We start from the raw sequence: 21430 nt of genomic DNA on the forward strand, positions 1-21430 counted from the left end.
TGTCAATGAAGTTGACTACTTGAATAAACGGGTCTCGGCGTGTAAAAATCCATGTCCAAGTAGTAAAAAGTAAAAAGTGTCCAGGGAACAAGTCCACATAAAAGAAAGTGGTAGGAGCGAACAGTGAAATAGAGAAAAATAGAGAAAAAAGGTAGAAGATAGAGTCATACACAGAGCTGCTGGAATGGCTGCCACTCGCGGAGGCACCTGAGTCATATATAACTTAAGCAAAACCTTGACTTAAATTCCATATCTTATGATATTTAACCTAACATCCAATTATCTTTCTTAATCACTATTATACACTGTCTGGTTGAAAATAGTAATGAATACACTATGACTCCTAAGTACTTCTCATAAGTGTACTTTCAAGACCTCCCGAAGTGTATTCAGATCAAGCTTTGCATTTAGTTTCATTAAATTCCATCTGATACAAATCTACCCAAGTCTGTATGCTATCCAAGTAGCTCTGTAACAATTTAGTTGATACTAGATTATCTGCCCTTCTACCTAGTTTTGGTATCATCTACAAACTTAACTAGCTTTTTGATTATATTTTTTCCAGACAGTTTATGTATATTAAAAATAGCAGTGGTCTTTGCACTGATCTATGAGGGACACCACTTTTAACATCACATAATTGTGTAAATGTTGCCATCACCATGACCCATTGCTTCCATTATTTAATCCAATTTTTTAGTTTGATCATTTATCTTTTATAGGTACCTTATCAAAAGCCTTAAGGAAATCAAGATATTAATATATTCATCTCATTGATCACATTTTTCTGTTGTTTCCTCATAGAGGAACTTGACAAATACAAATCAATTATTTATGTGTATTTTTTCACAATGGTGCATAGGCTGATTCAATGATTTGTGATTCAGTGACTGAACTACACACCTCTTTTGTTTTCTCAATCCTCATGACATGGACAGTGATAATGGAGTAACAAAATCTCAGGTGAATCTTGAATAAGGAATGTATGAAAGGTTTGTGCAAAGGTGGCTAGGAGTTTTATAAGATCAGTAGCTGTGATACAGTTAAACATTCTTACATTTATGAATGGTCTTTTACAGAAATCAAAGGAGAGCTATGGCTTTTCCTACTCCCTGCTCTTCTCACTTTCATTCTATCAGCTGTGTTCCTGGAGGAAATGGGCTTCTTGTTCCGCAATATCACTTCTTGTAGACGTCGTCGGCTATATCTTTGGATTCTTGGCATTTACCCGGTAAAACAAAAATTATGTTTATTTTCTGCTGTTTCTATTGAAGATTTTATGGATCAGTTAAACTTATACAGGGATATAAAAGTTTTTTCTTTCATTAAGTCCAGCTCATTCATTTCCATATTTCCTCTGTATTTTCCTTTCAATGTAACATCTTGTGGACTGTTGATCAACCATTTCTTGTGGTGATATAGCATCTCTGTAAATTTTTTTCAGGTTTTCAGCATGACGTCTCTCATTGGGATGTATGTGCCTCGCTCTATGTCTGTCTGCAGTTTTGTTGCCTCTCTGTAAGTAAGCCACATGGGATTAAAGCTTAATCATTTAAGAGTTTCACTTCAGTTCACTTTTACTATGCTTATCCTGGTGAGGGTCCTGGTGGAAACAATAACAAATTGGACTCTGTTCTCAGCAAAACTTTCCAGCTGCAAGTGGGGAGTTTTTAAAAGTTACCTGTTGAGTTGAAAGATAGAATGCTCCTTGTTTATGCTGGCTTCCCTTGGTTTCAACAAGTAGCAGTTTCACTCTGAGGTCATTTCTTATTGCTGACCTTCCCACTCTGTCATGAAAAGTGAGCTCAGAAACACAGTGCAGGAATTTTATTTCAGCTGCTTAGACTGACTGTATCATTCTTTTGGTCCTTGCACAGAGTTCATGACAATACATGTGGATGGGGATATAGACTGACAGGTGAATAGAAAGATTTGTGCAAGGATTTACTCAAACTCCCTCTTCACCACTGTTGTCTGGTGGAACAGCCAAAAAACTGCCATGGCTGCCCTTATTTGTTAGTGAAATTCACAATCACCTCTAGCTTTACCAGTGAGCAAGACCCTAAAGTACAGTGCATCCGGAAAGTATTCACAGTGCATCACTTTTTCCACATTTTGTTATTTTACAGCCTTATTCCAAACTGGATTAAATTCATTTTTTTCCTCAGAATTCTACACACAACACCCCAAAATGACAACGTGAAAAAAGTTTACGTGAGATTTTTGCAAATTTATTAAAAATAAAAAAATTGAGAAAGCACATGTACATAAGTATTCACAGCCTTTGCCATGAAGCTCAAAATTGAGCCCAGGTGCATCCTGTTTCCCCTGATCATCCTTGAGATGTTTCTGCAGCTTCATTGGAGTCCACCTGTGGTAAATACAGTTGATTGGACATGATTTGGAAAGGCACACACCTGTCTATATAAGGTCCCACAGTTGACAGTTCATGTCAGAGCACAAAGCAAGAATGAAGTCAAAGGAATTGTCTGTAGACCTCAGAGACAGGATTGTCTCGAGGCACAAATCTGGGGAAGGTTACAGAAACATTTCTGCTGCTTTGAAGGTCCCAATGAGCACAGTGGCTTCCATCATCCGTAAGTGGAAGAAGTTCAAAACCACCAGGACTCTTCCTAGAGCTGGCCGGCTATCTAAACTGATCGAGAAGGGCCTTAGTCAGAGAGGTGACCAAGAACCTGATGGTCACTCTGTCAGAGATCCAGAGGTCCTCTGTGGAGAGAGGAGAACCTTCCAGAAGGACAACCATCTCTGCAGCAATCCACCAATCAGGCCTGTATGGTAGAGTGGCCAGACGGAAGCCACTCCTTAGTAAAAGGCACATGGCAGCCCACCTGGAGTTTGCCAAAAGGCACCTGAAGGACTCTCAGACCATGAGAAAGAAAATTCTCTGGTCTGATAGATAAAGATTGAACTCTTTGGTGTGAATGCCAGCGTCACGTTTGGAGGAAACCTGGCACCGCTCATCACCAGGCCAATACCATCCCTACAGTGAAGCATGGTGGCAGCATCATGCTGTGGGGATGTTTTTCAGTGGCAGGACTGGGAGACTAGTCAGGATAAAGGAAAAGATGACTGCAGCAATGTACAGAGACATCCTGAATGAAAACCTGCTCCAGAGCGCTCTTGACCTCAGACTGGGGCGACAGTTCGTCTTTCAACAGGACAACGACCCTAAGCACACAGCCAAGATATCAAAGGAGTGGCTTCAGGACAACTCTGTGAATGTCCTTGAGTGGCCCAGCCAGAGCCCAGACTTGAATCCGATCGAACATCTCTGGAGAGATTTTAAAATGGCTGTCCACCGACGCTTCCCATCCAACCTGATGGAGCTTAAGAGGTGCTGCAAAGAGGAATGGGCAAAACTGGCCAAGGATAGGTGTGCCAAGCTTGTGGCATCATATTCAAAAAGACTTGAGGCTGTAATTGCTGCCAAAGGTGCATCGACAAAGTATTGAGCAAAGGCTGTGAATACTTATGCACATGTGATTTCTCAGTTTTTTTGTTTTTAATAAATTTGCAAAAACCTCAAGTAAACTTTTTTCACGTTGTCATTATGGGTGTTGTGGTAGAATTCTGAGGAAAAAAATGAATTTAATCTATTTGGAATAAGGCTGTAACATAACAAAATGTGGAAAAAGTGAAGCGCTGTGAATACTTTCCAGATGCACTGACTTGAACTTGACTTGGAACATCTGATCACTCATTACCTGTTGTAAAGACACCAGTGTTTGCCAGAAGAGAACAATGCCCTTACATCTGAGGTGTTAATTTTCATCCTTCATTACACACTATTGTAAACTGCTTTAGAGTGCCTCAAAAATGCAGTCTATGGATACCAAGAAGGTAACATCATTGGTAAGAGTCTAAGAATTAATTCTGAGATTTCCACTTTGGATACTCTCTATGTCTCAGCTGAACCTTGATAGATAGATAGAGATAGATAGATAGATAGATAGATAGATAGATAGAGATAGATAGATAGATAGATAGATAGATAGATAGATAGATACATTATTAATCCCAAGGGATTAATACAAAAAAATATATATATATACATATTAATAAAAGGCAAAGCCCTCACTGACTGACTGACTGACTGACTGACTGACTGACTGACTGACTGACTCATCACTAATTCTCAAACTTCCCGTGTAGGTGGAAGGCTGAAATTTGGCAGGCTCATTCCTTACAGCTGACTTACAAAAGTTAGGCAGGTTTCATTTCGAAATTCTACGCGTAATGGTCATAACTGGAACCTGTTTTTTCCATATACTGTAATGGAGGAGGCGGAGTCACGTATCGCGTCATCACGCCTCCTACGTAATCACGTGAACTAAAAACAAGGAAGAGATTTACAGCACGAGTCAAACGCGGGAACGAAGGTAAATGACGTTAATTTTGAGTGTCTTTTAATACTGTGTAAGCATACATATTAACACATGTGCAATTAAACGTGTGCATTTACAGGGTGATTTCTCAGGCTTAAAAGCTCGCCTTTTATCAAACGCGGGAACAAAGGTAAATGACTTGTTCACTGTCTTTTAATACTGTGTAACCATACATATTAATTCATGTGCAATTAAACCATTTACGGGGTGATTTCTCAGGCTTAAAAGCTCGCCTTTTACTAAAAAGTAAATGCAAAACTATTTTCAGTCATTCTATGATCTGCTTCTCACAACTGAAGGCACCGTGGCTGATGGTAAATGACGTTAATTTTTGAGTGTCTTTTAATACTGTGTAAGCATACATATTAACACATGTGCAATTAAACGTGTGCATTTACGGGGTGATTTCTCAGGCTTAAAAGCTCGCCTTTTATCAAACGCAGGAACAACTGTAAATGACGTTGTTCACTGTCTTTTAATACTGTGTAACCATACATATTAACACATGTGCAATTAAACGTGTGCATTTACGGGGTGATTTCTCAGGCTTAAAAGCTCGCCTTTTACTAAAAAGTAAATGCAAAACTATTTTCAGTCATTCTATGATCTGCTTCTCACAACTGAAGGCACCGTGGCTGATGGTAAATGACGTTAATTTTTGAGTGTCTTTTAAATCTGTAAGCATACATATTAACACATGTGCAATTAAACGTGTGCATTTACGGGTGATTTCTCAGGCTTAAAAGCTCGCCTTTTATCAAACGCAGGAACAACTGTAAATGACGTTGTTCACTGTCTTTTAATACTGTGTAACCATACATATTAACACATGTGCAATTAAACGTGTGCATTTACGGGGTGATTTCTCAGGCTTAAAAGCTCGCCTTTTACTAAAAAGGTAAATGCAAAACTATTTTCAATCATTCTATGATCTGCTTCTCTCAACTGAAGGCACCGTGGCTGATGTTACGTCACTTGCTGTCCAACCATAAGCGTTACCTGTAGGTAACCAGCCACTCACTTCACTCCCTTATGGGAATCGAACCTCTGAGGTTTTCTTTGTTCTTAATTAAAATTTAAAAGCAATACTTCACCGCTGCTAAGCCCCTCTAGCGCTGACGTCCGAGGTTCGATTACCGTAAGCAAGTGCAGTGAGTGTGTAATTACATCACGGCATTCGTAGTCTGATTCACAATCTGATTGTATGGGTGGTTACCTACCAGGTAACGCTTATAGTTGGCCACCAAGTCAGGTCGAAGTGATCACTCGAGTAAAGGCAGGTTCACATAAAAACAGATCCTTAACAAACTGTTTTAGTATATTTTCCCTCAATTTAAAAAGGTTTTTCTTCTTAATAAAAATTTAAAAGCAGTACTTCGCCGGGGCGAAGTGCGTGGATTTGACCGACTGACACATACAGACATATTCATGAGTGCAGGTACTTCAGAAAGAAAGCACCGTGTAAACCTAAAGTTTAAATTAAGTTCATAGACCTACAAAAGGTTGCCATTCATTTGAGGCATGATTGCTTTTCTTCTGTACAACTATACGTTGCATTCTCAAGAGTGTGCTTGCACGGCTTCGGATATAGATATATATATATATGTATGTATGTCTATATATAAATATGTAAGCTTATAAGTACTCGCCTTACTTCTCTTTAAGAAAGGAAGATGTAATGATACTTGATTTAAACGATTCCATGTCTTCCTGGGTTTGCTTAGCTTATTGTCAATATCTTTACACGTTTTTTTAAGACTTATCGACTGAAACGGGCTTTCACGAAAAAAGTTAGGGCTTTGCTACAGGATACACCCTCCACAAGTTAAGCAAGTAAAAATAAAATATATATTCTGTTTTATTTAAACCTTTTTAAGTTCGTATGCATAGCCCCATTTGGCTGTTTAATTTTTTTTTTCTTTCTTCAGTAATATTTAATCTCCTTAAAGAAAAAGAACATATCCATTTTACTTTTTTTGTATCTCTTTAGTAATATTTTTAGTGTAAAAGGATAACCAGTATTTAAACCTTTTATGTTACTTTATACATTTTATTTTACACAATGTTGAAAAATTAATAAGAAAGCTACATATTTTGGCAGCTGCTGCTTTAATTTTCAATGAAATGAAAAAAGCTCTCCAAGAGAAAACGTCAATGAAGAAGAAACCGTTTTGCACTATATAAAAATGAGAAACCCTCATTTATAAAAGTTTGCTGCAGATGACTTAACCTGAAAATAAATGAATAGTTCCTATGTGTATCATACATAATTATCCTATTTTACTTATGCTTTATTCCAGCAACTTACAACATCTGAGGTACAATTTGTTACATTACTTTTGTTTTTGCAGCACAGGCAGGTGAAGTGACTTCCTCAGGGTCACACAGTGGTGTCAGTACCAGGATTTGAACTGACAAGCTTCCGGGGTTTACTGAATATTACTGAAGAAAGAAAAAAAACGAAAATGGGCAAATAGGGCTATGCATACAGATGTCCATCCATCCATTATCCAACCCGCTATATCCTAAATACAGGAGCCATAATTAGAGTATGTATATATACAGTATATATACAGTATATATATATATATATATATATATATATATATATTATATATATATATATCCATCCATCCATTTTCCAACTCGCTGAATCCGAACACAGGGTCACGGGGGTCTGCTGGAGCCAATCCCAGCCAACACAGGGCACAAGGCAGGAAACAATCCCGGGCAGGTGCCAAACCCACCACAGGACACACACTAAACAGCACCAGCACAACACTAGGGCCAATTTAGAATCGCCAATCCACCTAACTGCATGTCTTTGGACTGTGGGAGGAAACCGGAGCGCCCCGTATGGAAACCCACGCAGACACGGGGAGAACATGCAAACTCCACGCAGGGAGGACCCGGGAAGCGAACCCAGGTCCCCAGATCACCCAACTGCGAGGCAGCAGCGCTACCCACTGCGCCACCGTGCCGCCCTAAATATATATATATATAAATATATATGTATATATATGTGTGTGTGTGTATGTATATGTGTGTGTTTATGTATGTGTGTATATATATGTTGATATGTGTATATATATATATATATATGTATATATATGTGGATGTGTATATGTATATATATATGTAGATATGTGTATATGTAGATATGTATATATATGTATATGTATATATATGTTTATGTGTGTGTGTATATTGTATATATAAAAGACATCAACACTCATAACAATGACAACACAATTACATTGACAATCATGTTACGTTATTTTTAAAATGTTTCCTTTTTTTTTCATAACCTCTTTAACACACTACTTCTCCGCTGCGAAGCGCGGGTATTTTGCTATATATATATATATATGACAGCAACACTCATAACAATGACAACACAATTACATTGACAATCATGTTACGTTATTTTTAAAATGTTTCCTTTACTTTTTCATAACCTCTTTAACACACTACTTCTCCGCTGCGAAGCGCGGGTATTTTGCTAGTATATGATATATATTTATATATCATATATATATGATATCCTGTGCATACAAAACACAGGCAGGAGAGTTGACACTCTTGTCCTACATCCACAATTAATCGATAGCACTGTATTGCCAAATATGTGTAAATTGCTCTCAGTCCACAATTACCAAACCGCTTGGCACACACAGCAATGACCATAGGACTTAGAGGTCGTGTAGCTCCCTTGTCCTTTAATGTATTATTTTTTTATTTTTATAACTTAAGATAAATAAAATAAATTCAATAAGAAAGGTTTGAGCAATTTAGGTAATCCAAAACCAATTTTTAATAATGAGGCCAGTGCAATACAAGTCTAGTTGGATGTTGGACTTTTTGGAGGATGGCATGTCTTCCTTGGCCTGTCTTCCTTGAAGGCTATGTCTGTAGGAGATGCCAGCTAATCATGTACCTCAAGTTTAGGGTCACTGAACTGGAGGAGGAGTTAGCATGCTTATGTTTAAGTAGAGAATTGGCGGACCTGGCCCAGATGTACTTTAGAGAGGACCCCATAGGTGGTGTGGGAGTTCATTCCAGACTAGACAGGTAGAGATAGATGGGTCACAAGACACAAGACAAAAGATGCACAATGTTCTGGGCATCAACCCCAGAAATGGAAATGTCAAAATCCTTTTTCCGGCACTTGTGGAGCTGTGTCTCTGAAGACTCTTAGGTGGTAGGCAGGAATGAGGAGTCCAAATGGGCCACCTCTAAACCAGTCTACAGAAAAAGAGAGGTTGTGATAGTGGGGAACTCAATATTTTTGGAGATTAAAGAGACAGATAGTCTTGCATGGTGTGTTGCCAGTGAATGTACAGGTGAGAGACCACCCTGTAAATGTTGATAGGCTCTTGGCCATAGCAGGGGTGGATCCAGTTATTATTGTCCATGTTAGGCATAAATGACATACATAAGGGAAGGCTATCAGTTCTGCAATCCAAATTTAAAGAGTTAAGTGCTAAGCTGAGGAGCAGAACTGACAAGGTAGTCTTCTCAGAAGTTCTATGCGTGCCACACGCCAGTCCAGAAAGAAATATGAGATTAGAAGGCTTAACAAAAGGCTCAAATCTGGGTACAGGTTAACAGAGTGTAGGTTTATGGTGCATTATGAAACCTTTTGGAACAAATGGGATCTGTTCTGCTATGTTAGGTTACATTTGAACCAGGGGAGGCATCAATGCGTTAGGAGTTGTATGAGTAGGTTAGTTGAGGATTGCTTAAACTAGGGAATGGGGAGGCAGTGAGTTTAAGACAGGCCAGGTTTAGAATTGTACATGAAGGGATAAGCAATAGTGTAAAAATAAATATGCATAGTAATGTAAATTTTAACCCAAGGTTTTAATGCAAAAGTTAAACAAGTAAAACTTAAAATAGCATGCATTACAAGTATCTATACTAATAAATGGCAAAGCCCTCACTGACTCACTCACTCACTGACTGACTGACTGACTCACTCATCACTAATTCTCCAACTTCCCGTGTAGGTAGAAGGCTGAAATTTGGCAGGCTCGTTCCTTACAGCTTACTTACAAAAGTTAGGCAGGTTTCATTTCGAAATTCTACGCGTAATGGTCATAACTGGAACCTGTTTTTTGTCCATATACTGTAATGGAGGAGGCGGAGTCACGTATCGCGTCATCACGTATTACGCCTCCTACGTAATCACGTGAAGTGAAAACAAGGAAGAGATTTACAGCACGAGTCAAACGCGGGAACGAAGGTAAATGACATTAATTGTTGAGTGTCTTTTAATACTGTGTAATTGTTGAGTGTCTTTTAATACTTTGTAAGCATACATATTAACAGATGTGCAATTAAACGTGTGCATTTACGGGGTGATTTCTCAGGCTTACAGCTCAAAATGATCACTTGAGTGAAGACAGCTTCACAAAAAAAACAGATTCTTAACAAACTGTTATTGGTATATTTTACCTCAATTTTAAAAGGTTTTCTTTTCTTCTTAATAAAAATTTAAAAGCAGAACTTCGCCGGTGCGAACCGCGGGGATTTGAGCGACTGACGCATACAGACATATTCATGAGTGCAGGTACTTCGGAAAGAAAGCACCGTGTAAACCTAAAGTTTAAATTAAGTTCATAGACCTACAAAAGGTTGCCATTGATTTCAGGCAAGATTGCTTTTATCCTGTACAACTATACGTTGCATTCTCAAGAGTGTGCTTGCACAGCTTGGTCATATTACAACCGGAGTGCTGAACTGACAACGTGATATACAAACAGCACAATCGTAAAAACAGGATTAAATAAAAAGGCTGCTTCCGTTGGCAAAGCAACGAGAAAGGAAGACCTTATATGACGTTCATTTATAAAACAGCGGAGAGGCTGTGTGAAGTCAGCTTCACAAAAAAACAGATCCTTAACAAATTGTTATTGGTAGATTTTCACTCAATTTAAAAAGGTTTTCTTCTTAAAAAAAATTTAAAAGCAGTACTTTGCCGCTGCAAAGCATGGGGATGTATATATATAGATAGATAGATAGATAGAGATATATATATATAGATAGATAGATAGATAGATAGATAGATAGATAGATAGATAGATAGATAGATAGATAGATAGATAGATAGATAGATAGATAGATAGATAGATAGATAGATAGATGTGTATGTATGTAGATATGTATATATGTATATGTATATATATGTGTCTGTATGTGTATATATATATATGTATATATATATGTATATATATATATATATATATATATATATATGTATATATATATGTATATGCATATATGTATGTATATATGTGTATATATAAGTATATATGTTTATGTATATATATGTTTACATAACCTCTTTAACACACTACTTCTCCGCTGCGAAGCGCGGGTATTTTGCTAGTCAAAAATAAAACAAATGACTTAGAGTTGTATGTAACTGAAAGTGATTATGATATTATAGTAATTACAGAAACCTGACTAAATAACAACTATGGTGATGAGTAAAACATAGAGGATTACACATTTTTAGGAAGGAGAGACAGAACATAAAAGGATGAGGCTTTGCCAATTATGTCAAGCAGTATTTAAATACAAGTCTTGTTCAGTTTAACAATGAGCCACATGTTAATGAGGACATCTTTATTCATCTGAAAAGCAATAAGGAAAGACACCTAATTTTAAAAGATTGCTATAGACCCTCCAATGAAGTGTAATATTAAAAGGCAGGTTTGCAGGGGGATATTATAGTCATGGTGGACTTTAGCTACCCATTTTAGCTGAACTAACTTTGCAAATAGTGGAGTACAGGAGCATGAGTTTTTGGACATAATCAAAGACTGCTTTTTAACACAGTGTTTTAAAGCACCAATGTGGGGAAAAATGCCTGTCTAGATTTAGTATTTTCTAACAATCAGGGTAGAATAGTGTAGAAGTAATTGAACTGCTAGGGTCACGTGACCATAGTATAACACAATTCTCAGGATTATGCAAGAGTGCAAATGCAAAGACCAAAACTATTAAGTTTAACTTTGATTGGGCAAAATTTTAACAGAGGCGATAAAGTATAAAAGGCATAAACTGGGATAAGCTTTTAAGTGTGGAGACAGTCAAGGAACAGTGGAACAGGCTTAGAAATGTTTTGCACGACATTTTTTTTGCACGAAATGTTTTGCAGCAGGGCTACAGGTTTGGAACATAGAAGCTCAACCCTGCTGGGGCCCGTGGCCACAGCCAGGGGGTGCCTGGATGTTTGCTGAGCTCTGCTTGGTAGCATTTCTGCTGCACCCGGACGTGCTGCCAGGAGAAGCTCATTGGACACCTGGAGTGCTTCAGGGTATCCTATAAAAGGAGTCAGATGCCACTACTTGGAGAGCCAGAGTCAGGAGGAGGTGGATGAAGCTTGTGAGGAGGAGTGGAGGTGGAAAAAGAGAGAGAGCGAGAGAGACAAAGAGAAAAGGACTGAATTGCACTATTTGGTGCTTTCTACTGTGCTGTGCTTTGGGAAGCAAGGAAAGAAAACTCCAAGTATGCAAATAAAAGTGTGCGGTGTGCTGCACTTGTGTCTCTGCCTGTCTATGTCAGGGTTGGTGTGGCAGGTGCGTCCCAGTATTCCACAAAGGATATTGGAGAAGCTAAAAGGCTCTTACAGAGGAACATAGCAGATGACCCAAAGAGATTCTTTTGGTATTTTAATAGTAAAAAATAGTCAAGGAGGAGGTAAAGTGCATCAGGAATACTAAAGGGGAATTAAAAAATGCATACCATGAAATAGCAGATGCTCTAAACATTAATTTTTTGAAGTCTTCACATGTGAGGAAGTGGGTAACCTCCCAGTGGTAACAGGGACTACTATGGAAGTATGAAGTAATTAAAAGATTGTAGAGGGAACATTCTGCTCAGATTAAATAAGCTGAAATCGAATAAAATTCCCAGGACCAGAATTCTTAAGGAGGTTAGAGAGTACATATATAAACCCTTGACACATACTTTTAGGAAGTCACTGCACACTGGGGAAATTCCAAAGGACTGGAAAATGCCAAATATTATCTGATTATATAAAAAGGGTGATGGAAAAGATCCAAGCAACTATAAGCCAGTAAGCTAAACATTCGCCACAGGTAAATTAGTTGAAGCAAATCTTAAGAAAAAGATTGAGCAACACATGGCAAGCACAGTTTTACTGAACAGTCATCATTGGCTCAGACAAGGGAGGTTGTATTTTACTTACATTTTAAAATTCTATGAAGAAGCAACAAATGAATACATTCAAAGTAATGCATATGATATTATTTATCTTGATTTTCATAAAGCTTTTGATAAGGTGCCACGTGACAAGTTGAGCATCATACGAAAAGAAGTGGGAGTTCAGGGTATAGTGTGTAGATGGGTGCAGAATTGGCTAAGACACAGGAAGCAGAGAGTTAAGGTGTGGGGGACCTGATCTGAAATAGGTGATGTTAATAGTGGTGTCCCACAGGAGTCATTGTTGGGGCCTCTGATATTTTTAGTGGATATACAGTAAATGATTTGGACTGGAATATAAATAACACGATGGTTAAGTCTGCAGATGATACCAAGCTTGGTGAAGTGGCAGGTAATTTAGAATTCATTGAATCATTACAGAGGAAATTGGAAAACTTATACAGTAGGCATGGGCAGATTTCTGGCAGATTAAATGTAATGTAAGTAAATGTAAAGCATTACATGTAAAAAGTAAAAATGTTAGGTTTGAATACACAATACAATGTATGAAAATTGAAAGTACATGTTATGAAAGTGATCTAGGAGTCATAGTGGACTCTTCACTATCAACTTCAAGACCGTGTTCTGAAGCCATTAAGAATGTTAATAGAATGTTAGGTTATATAGCGTGATGTATGGAGTAGAGAAGAGTGATTAGGCTGATTCAGGGGAAGGAGTCCCTAAATATCTTGGTTGAAGTGATTATGGGACTTTTGTCTTATTCAGAATTATTGAATGTGTTTTGCCCTATACTGCCTGAATATACACTGGCTCTCCATGCCTGTGTAATGGATAAAGCTTGTTAAAACATGTATGAAATTAATGATAGATGTAAATGTATTTTAATGTGTGTGATAAAACTGATTTTTGCTAAGAACAACAATATAAAGTAAAATGTTAATGAAAAAAAAGAATTTGCATGTAAAAATAGGCAAGCCCAAAAAGAGTCCAGCAGAGATGTGCTTTCCAAACTCATTGCTAAGTTACTCCAACTTATTAATTTGTTGCCAGTTTTTGCCTGTGTTTTGATTTCTGCAAAATAAAGTTGCCTGTATTAAATTAACAATTAAACTGAATATGTGACAACACTGTATCTATAAATAGACCTTAAGTGTTAATTTAATATTAGTGATATTCTCATGTAATTTTGCTGATATTTCCTTGTTTTTATTTATAATTTATCAGTCTGGGAATTATTCACCTTTATTTTACTTTTCCAATTAATTTTGCTAATGTACATGGTTTATTCATAGTTAAGACTGCTGTTCCTTTAAGATTATGCACTCTTTGCTCTCTCAGGAATTTTTATTGCACTAAAGCAAAAATGATTTACAGATACACTTGTAATAACCTCACCATCGCAGAAATCTCTATACCTTTGCCATTTTATTTCTACCCCACACCACCTACAGCCTCATGTATAGCCTAAATCAGTTATTTTGTGCCAGGATGATTTTTTTCCAACAAAGGTTTTATGCCTTTAATTTTTCTGAATGTACAAATCAAAATGATGCAAAAGTTCCACCAAACAGGATGTGAGTTAAAGAATTTTTTTTTCTGGATACTTCATTACAGTAGTGAAATTTTACATGTTACAGGTATCACTCCATTACTCTTTGGAAGTTTTTGGCTCTCATTACTGACTTTTTTGGAGGAAAATCTCAGATGCTGGTAGTATTAGAGGGACAGCTGGTTTCACCAAACCCCTTTCCATGTTGTTGCTGCTGCTGTTTTCCAATGATAACTGTTAACAGGTAAGAGAATCCTAACTAACTACTTCAGGTAGACTAGGTGCACTGCCCTCTGAATTTAGTTTATTTTCTTCATCTTTTTGTGAACTTGTCAATAAAAAACTTAAGTGGGAACTTCAGACAGAGAGATATGTGGAAGAATAATACATCCATGAAAGTCCATCCATCCATTCATTTTCCAACCCGCTGAATCCGAACACAGGGTCACGTGGGTCTGCTGGAACCAATCCCAGCCAACACACGGCACAAGGCAGGAACCAATCTTGGGCAGGGTGCCAACCCACCGCAGGACACACACAAACACACCCACACACACCAGGGCCAATTTAGAATCGCCAATCCACCTAACCTGCATGTCTTTGGACTGTGGGAGGAAACCGGAGCACCCAGAGGAAACACACGCAGACACGGGGAGAACATGCAAACTCCATGCAGGGAGGACCCGGGAAGCAAACCCGGGTCTCCTAACTGCGAGGCAGCAGCACTACCACTGCGCCACCGTGCCACCCCCCATGAAAGACTTTCTTCATAAAGAAATCCTAATTAAAAGCTGATGGATTTTGATCTTCCTAGATGACAACAGGTCCTTCTGAGCTGATGCTTGACATGACTTGGAACGTTTGCAGACATCATGAATTGCTGGATGATTGTGATATCACAGCCTGTCAAATGTGAATGATGCTGGCTATGTAGCATATTGTCATTGGCTGTCCCTGAGCAGGTTTTAAAAGTCGCTTATTGGCTTTAAATAATGTGTTAAGTTATGCTGTAGAATATGCTGGTTAAACTAAAACTAAAAGCAGAATATCAATGGAGGCAGTATTTGTACTGTAAACACTAATATATGGATCAATTCAGTGACAGAAGGATCAAACTATGAATGAACTACTAATTTCCCTTTTCCATTTTATCAGTATGACTTTACCAAAAATATATCATTATGTAAACTATTTGATCAGAATATGTTAACATTCTCAAACCTGCTTACCATTGTTATCTTATTTCTAAATAATGATCGATAAATCTATTTTCTGGGCACATGTATTCAATTTATACTAACAATTGTAGCACTTGCAGTAAAGAAAAGACTGCTTTTTGTTTTCACTTGTAGCATCTTCTTGAATTTTGTGTTCATTCTGTTGTGAGTACCTACTCAATACTGGACCAGAATAGTTGAGTGTGACTTTGGTTTCAAAGCTACCTTCTGTGGTGAGAGAATATTATCCATCCATCCATTGTCCAACCCGCAGAATCTGAACACAGGGTCACAGGGGTCTGCTGGAGCCAATCCCAGCCCACACAGGAACCAATCCCACGGAGGGTGCCAACCCACCACAGGACACACTCAAACACACACCAAGCACAATTTAGAATCACCAATCCACATAACCTGCATGTCTTTGGACTGTGGGAGGAAACCGGAGCGCCCGGAGGAAACCCACGCAGACACGGGGAGAACATGCAAACTCCATGCAGGGAGGACCCGGGAAGCAAACCCGGGTCTCCTAAGTGCGAGGCAGCAGTGCTACCACTGCTCCACCGTGCCGAGAGAATATTATAATTGATGCAATTTTAACTTTTTAAGTACAGTAAGTTGCTTACAGAGTGGCATTTTGGTAAAGTAATTAGCATTACTGCCCAAAAGCTCTAGCAACATGAATTGTGTATTGTCTGTGTTCAATCTGACTATTTCCCCTGTGTTCATGTATGTTACATTAATTGACAGCTCTAAATAGGCCCGATGGAGTTAGTGTATCCTGAAACTGATTACCACCTCATCTAGTGTTATGTCCTGCTTTGTCTCCGAATGCAGTCATTAATTTCCATTATCACACATCCAAAAATTATGCTACGTGTGATTAGAAAATATATGGGTAAATGTTGCAAACTGAAAAACAGATTTCATAATAATAAATAATTAAACGTAATGCCGAGGGTAGCTGATGTCTACACATGTAGAAACATATATACATTTCTATATCCTTTAAGGTGATCTTTGCCATCCTGTAATGAAAACATATACAGATCAAATGGTTTTTCCGGTGCCCATGCACACAAATAGAAAGATAAAGATTGCTACAGGAAATCCAAGTGCAAGCTGTTGCTTTGTTCTAAGGCACGGGTGTCGAACTCTGGTCCTGGAGGGCTACAGTGGCTGCAGGTTTTCATTCTAACCATCTTCTTAATTAGTTACCAGTTTTTGCTGCTAATTAACTTCTTTTGCCTTAATTTTAATTAACTTGACTCAGGCCCCTTTGTTGTATCTTTTTCCTTAATTAGCAGCCAAATTATAGTGAGACACAAAACAAGCCACCACATGACCAGCTCACCTGTGCCCATCATACAATATCTGAAAATAAAGAAAGGTCTCAGTAAGGTTGATCTCTCAGGTCACCAAAACATTTCGACGGTATCCTTAGAAGAAACAGAAAATCAACAGTTTTGGAAATGTCTGCTGTGACAGAATAAGAGAAGCAACAAGCCATGGAATTAAATAACGGATTTAATTAACAGCAAGAATCAGCTTCTCATTAAGAAAGTGATTGGAGTGAAATTGGCTGGCGTTTGAAGCCCCAATTTAGCTGGTCGTCTGTTGGCTTGTTTCATGTCTCATTTCTGTTTGGCTGTCGTTTAAAGAAGAAAAGAATCAATTCAGAGCACTGAATCCTTAAAAACAGGGCTATTGAAATGAAGGGAAAAAGAATTTAATTAGCAGTGAAAACTGGTCACTGATTAGGAAAAGGGTTTAGAATGAAAATGGGCCCTCCAGGCCCAGAGTTTGACACCCCTATTCTAAGGTTTAATAGCCACCCAGGTCTCATATTCTCTACACAATGGATAACCATGTAACAGGATGAAGCTCCTGTGATGTGTCATCAGTTTCACAGAATTAAGAATGATAAGCAGGACAAGGCTCTGCCCCTTACAATATGGCGGTAAACTTATTGGAACACTAAATTATAATAATGCCCTCTTCTCTGTTTGTGTCCTGAATGCTTAGACAGAAAGGCAAGCATTATGAAAGAATATATTTAAATGAAAATGTTGGTTTTAATTAAAACCTTAAACACCATTAGCTATCCTAACACCCTGTTTAGCAGTTCATGGCAAACAATCATTCTAATTTGAGACATTGTCACTCTGGAACTCTCTCTATTCAATTCAATTTACATTATCTCAATTAAACTTATTATCATTATATCTTACAGGAAAAATCAAATATAGCCCCGGTGGTGTAGAAATATGCAGGGACAATATAGTACATAGTAGAATGACATGGCCAAAATAAATTACTAAAAGGACAATCTTTTAAAAAATCAATGAATATTAATGCAAATAGTATATAACGTCATTGAATAATTAATGGATAAATGAATAAACAAACAAATAAATAAATTTGCAACATGTATAAGAAGTAACACTCAGAACATACAAATTACTAAGCTGTGGCCTGTAAGTAACATTGAATCTGTAGAGATACGTGATTAGTAGTGCCGGTGCTAACACAGTCGAGTCTTAATCACTGCTCAAGCAGACGTTTGTATACGAATTAACAATTTAATGTCCCAGGGTAAGAAACGCTTTCAAGTCCACTGGTAAAACATTGGATGCTGCAATATTGTTTATAGAATGGAAAAAGAAGTCATATGATTTGTATCTGGAGTCTGTATAGTCCAGGACAATATATTTTTTCTGTAATTTTGTGTGGATTTTAATGACCCTTATGGATGGCCCAGTGATAAACTGGACCTTTCTAACCACCCACTACAGGCCTTGTGATTTACCATAATACAATTGTCATTCAAAACTGTGATGTAGTTACTCAGTGCACTCTCTGCTGTGCATTTTCATAAGTTAGTCAGTTAATGGGAATCCACGGAGAAACATAGACTTATCTTAGGTCTATGAATGATATCTCATCAATATGCAGGCAGATTCTCTATGTTTAGTTGTCGTCATGTCATTTATGAGTTCCATGCCATCGTTATTCAATGTAATTGCAATGTCATAACTTCACTGTAAAATATCCTGTTTTATTCATTTGTATTTTGTAGTGAATCTTTCATTTTGTAGTTTTTATTGACTTTTATATCAACTCATTTGATTTTGCCTGTCACTATTGTTATGTTTTACACTATAGCTATCCTAGATTATATAGCTCTCATGTTTGCTTTCCTATGTAATATCCTGGTGTCTCTTAGTAGTGTATTTCTTCTTTGGGGTGCAATCCATTATGTTTTGCTTTAAATCTGAAATTAATTTACACCACTTTGCAGAGATATGTTTTCACTTTGATATTAAAAAGTTTATTTTTTTATGCTGATCAGTGTGAAAAAAGCCAAATTAAATCTACTGTGACTCAAAAAACATGAAAATCTCCAAGAATGTGAATACCTTTACTAGGAGCAGTAAATGTGTGTGTTTGTGATGGTGCATGTTAATGACGCTGTATGAAATAAAGATTGATTATCAGTTTGGCAGCAGTACTAACTGGGGCTATGTTCATGTAACAGGCAATGGCAGCACAAAGCAAAACCAATACATGTGATTCATTTTTAGATTACTTTGTTATTACACACTTCTACCTATAACAAATACTTTATTTGATTTTTCAGATTAATTTTTCTTCCACAGGTCTAATATAAGATGGATGACAGCTATTGTTTTTCAGCTATCAGTTGTGAGGACAATCCTCTTCTTTGTCACCATGGTGCTGTGGACAGATGAGAAGTATGACTACGGGGATGTGAGTAAAACTTTAGGGAAAGAAGAAGGAACGTTGGATAAATCATGAAAGAACATTACATCTTCTGATCTTGTCATATACAGACCATACTTAATATTATAATAATTATTGTCATATGTACTGTATATTGTGTGTTTTTGTCTGTTTCTGTAAAAATGCAATTTCCTTTGGGATCTATCTATCTATCTATCTATCTATCTATCTATCTATCTATCTATCTATCTATCTATCTATCTATCTATCTATCTATCTATCTATCTATCTATCTATCAACAATCATGTAATTCAATGGAATTACATGTAACTTTGTAATTCAACTAATAAGTGAATCAGTGAATGTGAAAATGAATTATATGAAGGTAGAGAGGTATAGTTGCATAGTTGGAATGTGGCTTGAAACAAAACTGTTTAAGACTGGGAAGTAGAAAGCACAGTTTGCATCTTCAAACAATACTATTTAAGATTGGGATTTCAAAACATGCATGTATGCATAACTAGTGAGAAAATAATCTGTCTTTGTATTTCAGGTTGACTACAAGAACCCTAATGCCTATGTGAATGCCATCATTGGAGTGTCCACTTTCCTTTCTTTCTATGGTTACTTGCTCTTTTATAAGGCCACACGGCGAGCTCTGCATGGTTATGGGTTACGTGCCAAATTCATTTGTATTATTTTAATTTTGGTGCTGTGTGGTCTGCAAAGTGGAATTCTTGAGACAATGGCAGCTTTCGGGGTCATCCCCTGCAATCCACCCTTCTCCAGACTCATGCGCTCACAATGTAAGTATTCCAGATTCATTCTGCCTTTTTTTTCTGTCAAAGTCTAGTTGTAAACATTTAGCCTACACTTACAGTATAATTGTCTGTTAGGAAACATGTAAAACTTACAAAAAATTAGAGTAACATCTCCCGTAATGTCACTCATAAGACCTAATTTTTTATCTGATCAAAAAAAAAAAACCCACACAGTGTCTGGGCTTGTGAATGTCCTGGATAAAAACCAAAATCCAGGCCTTTAATGACCTCTTGGGCACAGCCATCAGCAGTGTGTCTGTTTGCGGATAGAGTGTTGAACTTGTTGAGAGGTTTACATACTGTGGCAGTGACATTCATGTCTCTGCTGACTCTTCCTATGAAGTCAGTAGACGGATTGGGAGACCATGGGATTCATGAGGTCGCTGGAAAGGGATGTGTGGTGCTCTCGATATCTATGTAAATGGACGAAGGTCCAAGTCTTTAGAGTGCTGGTGCTTCCTGTCTTGCTATATGGTCACGAGACATGGATGCTATCCAGTGACCTGAGATGAAGACTGGACTTCTTTGGTACTGTGTCTCTCCGGAAAATCCTTGGGTACCGTTGGTTTGACTTTGTGTCAAATGAGCGGTTGCTCATGGAGTCCCGAATGTGGCACATTACCTGTATTGTGAGGGAGCTTCAGTTATGGCACTATGGCCATGTGGCACATTTCCCTGAGGGTGATCTGACTCGTAAGATCCTCATTGTTAGGGACCCGAGTGGCTGGACCAGACCAAGGGGTCGCCCATGTAACACCTGGCTGTGGCAGATAGAGGGTCATTTGCGGAGAGTGGGACCGGACCGCATGTCGGCCTGGAGGGTTGCAAACTGAGATCCCGAGTTGTTTGTTGTGTAGTGGGTGCGGCGACACACTGTACCAGTGCATGCTCCCCAACTTGACTTGACTTGACTTGTGTAATAAATTGATAGAATGTGTTACTTTTTAAGAACTACACAACTAAAATTTTCTGTGTATTTTATTAAAGTTAATAAAGGTCAGGTTTCCAAAATTTTAATATTTTTAGTATTGTCTAAATTAACCTGGTACTTCTTGGCTTAACTATCCTATTCAGCCCTTTAATGTAGGAGGTCTTGCGAGTCAGATTGCCATTGCTATAGAAAATGTGCAGATATCAGCACTTTTAAATGATGAATGTTTGCAAGTATATGACATGCATTATACTTTCCCAAGAGCTGTGATAGACTTCAGGATAATTTAAGCTGCTTGCAATCTATGCTTACTGAAAGGGTTTGTGAAGATTCACTTTGGACTTGTAAGAAAAAATTCACTATTTCAAGTTTTTTAAAAAGAAATAATATAAAATATTATCACGCAATTGAGATTTAGGTAGAAGAATCTTCTGAGTGTGCAAAGAACATGATCACACACACTAGTTTATTCAGTACATTGAGTGTCACATAGTGCAGCATTTTCAAATTAAAATTGGATGTAACTTCGCATTGCTGCAATACAGGCCTACACCCAGACATGCAA

At 37.7% G+C, this 21430-nt stretch overlaps 1 protein-coding gene across 2 annotated transcripts in view; it reads left to right on the forward strand.

Moving 5' to 3' along the window:
• Positions 1–21430, forward strand: part of si:dkey-16n15.6 (organic solute transporter subunit alpha) — a 45199-nt gene that overhangs the window by 13610 nt on the left and 10159 nt on the right. For both annotated transcript variants that reach the window (XM_028813678.2, XM_028813680.2), the window contains 5 exons: positions 1080–1231; positions 1445–1518; positions 14240–14395; positions 19028–19139; positions 19667–19919. In XM_028813678.2, coding sequence (XP_028669511.1) covers positions 1080–1231; positions 1445–1518; positions 14240–14395; positions 19028–19139; positions 19667–19919 — 747 coding nt within the window. The remainder of the gene's footprint in view (positions 1–1079; positions 1232–1444; positions 1519–14239; positions 14396–19027; positions 19140–19666; positions 19920–21430) is intronic.

The sequence above is a fragment of the Erpetoichthys calabaricus genome, chromosome 11 (genome assembly GCF_900747795.2).
Source record: "Erpetoichthys calabaricus chromosome 11, fErpCal1.3, whole genome shotgun sequence".
Taxonomy (NCBI): domain Eukaryota; kingdom Metazoa; phylum Chordata; class Cladistia; order Polypteriformes; family Polypteridae; genus Erpetoichthys; species Erpetoichthys calabaricus.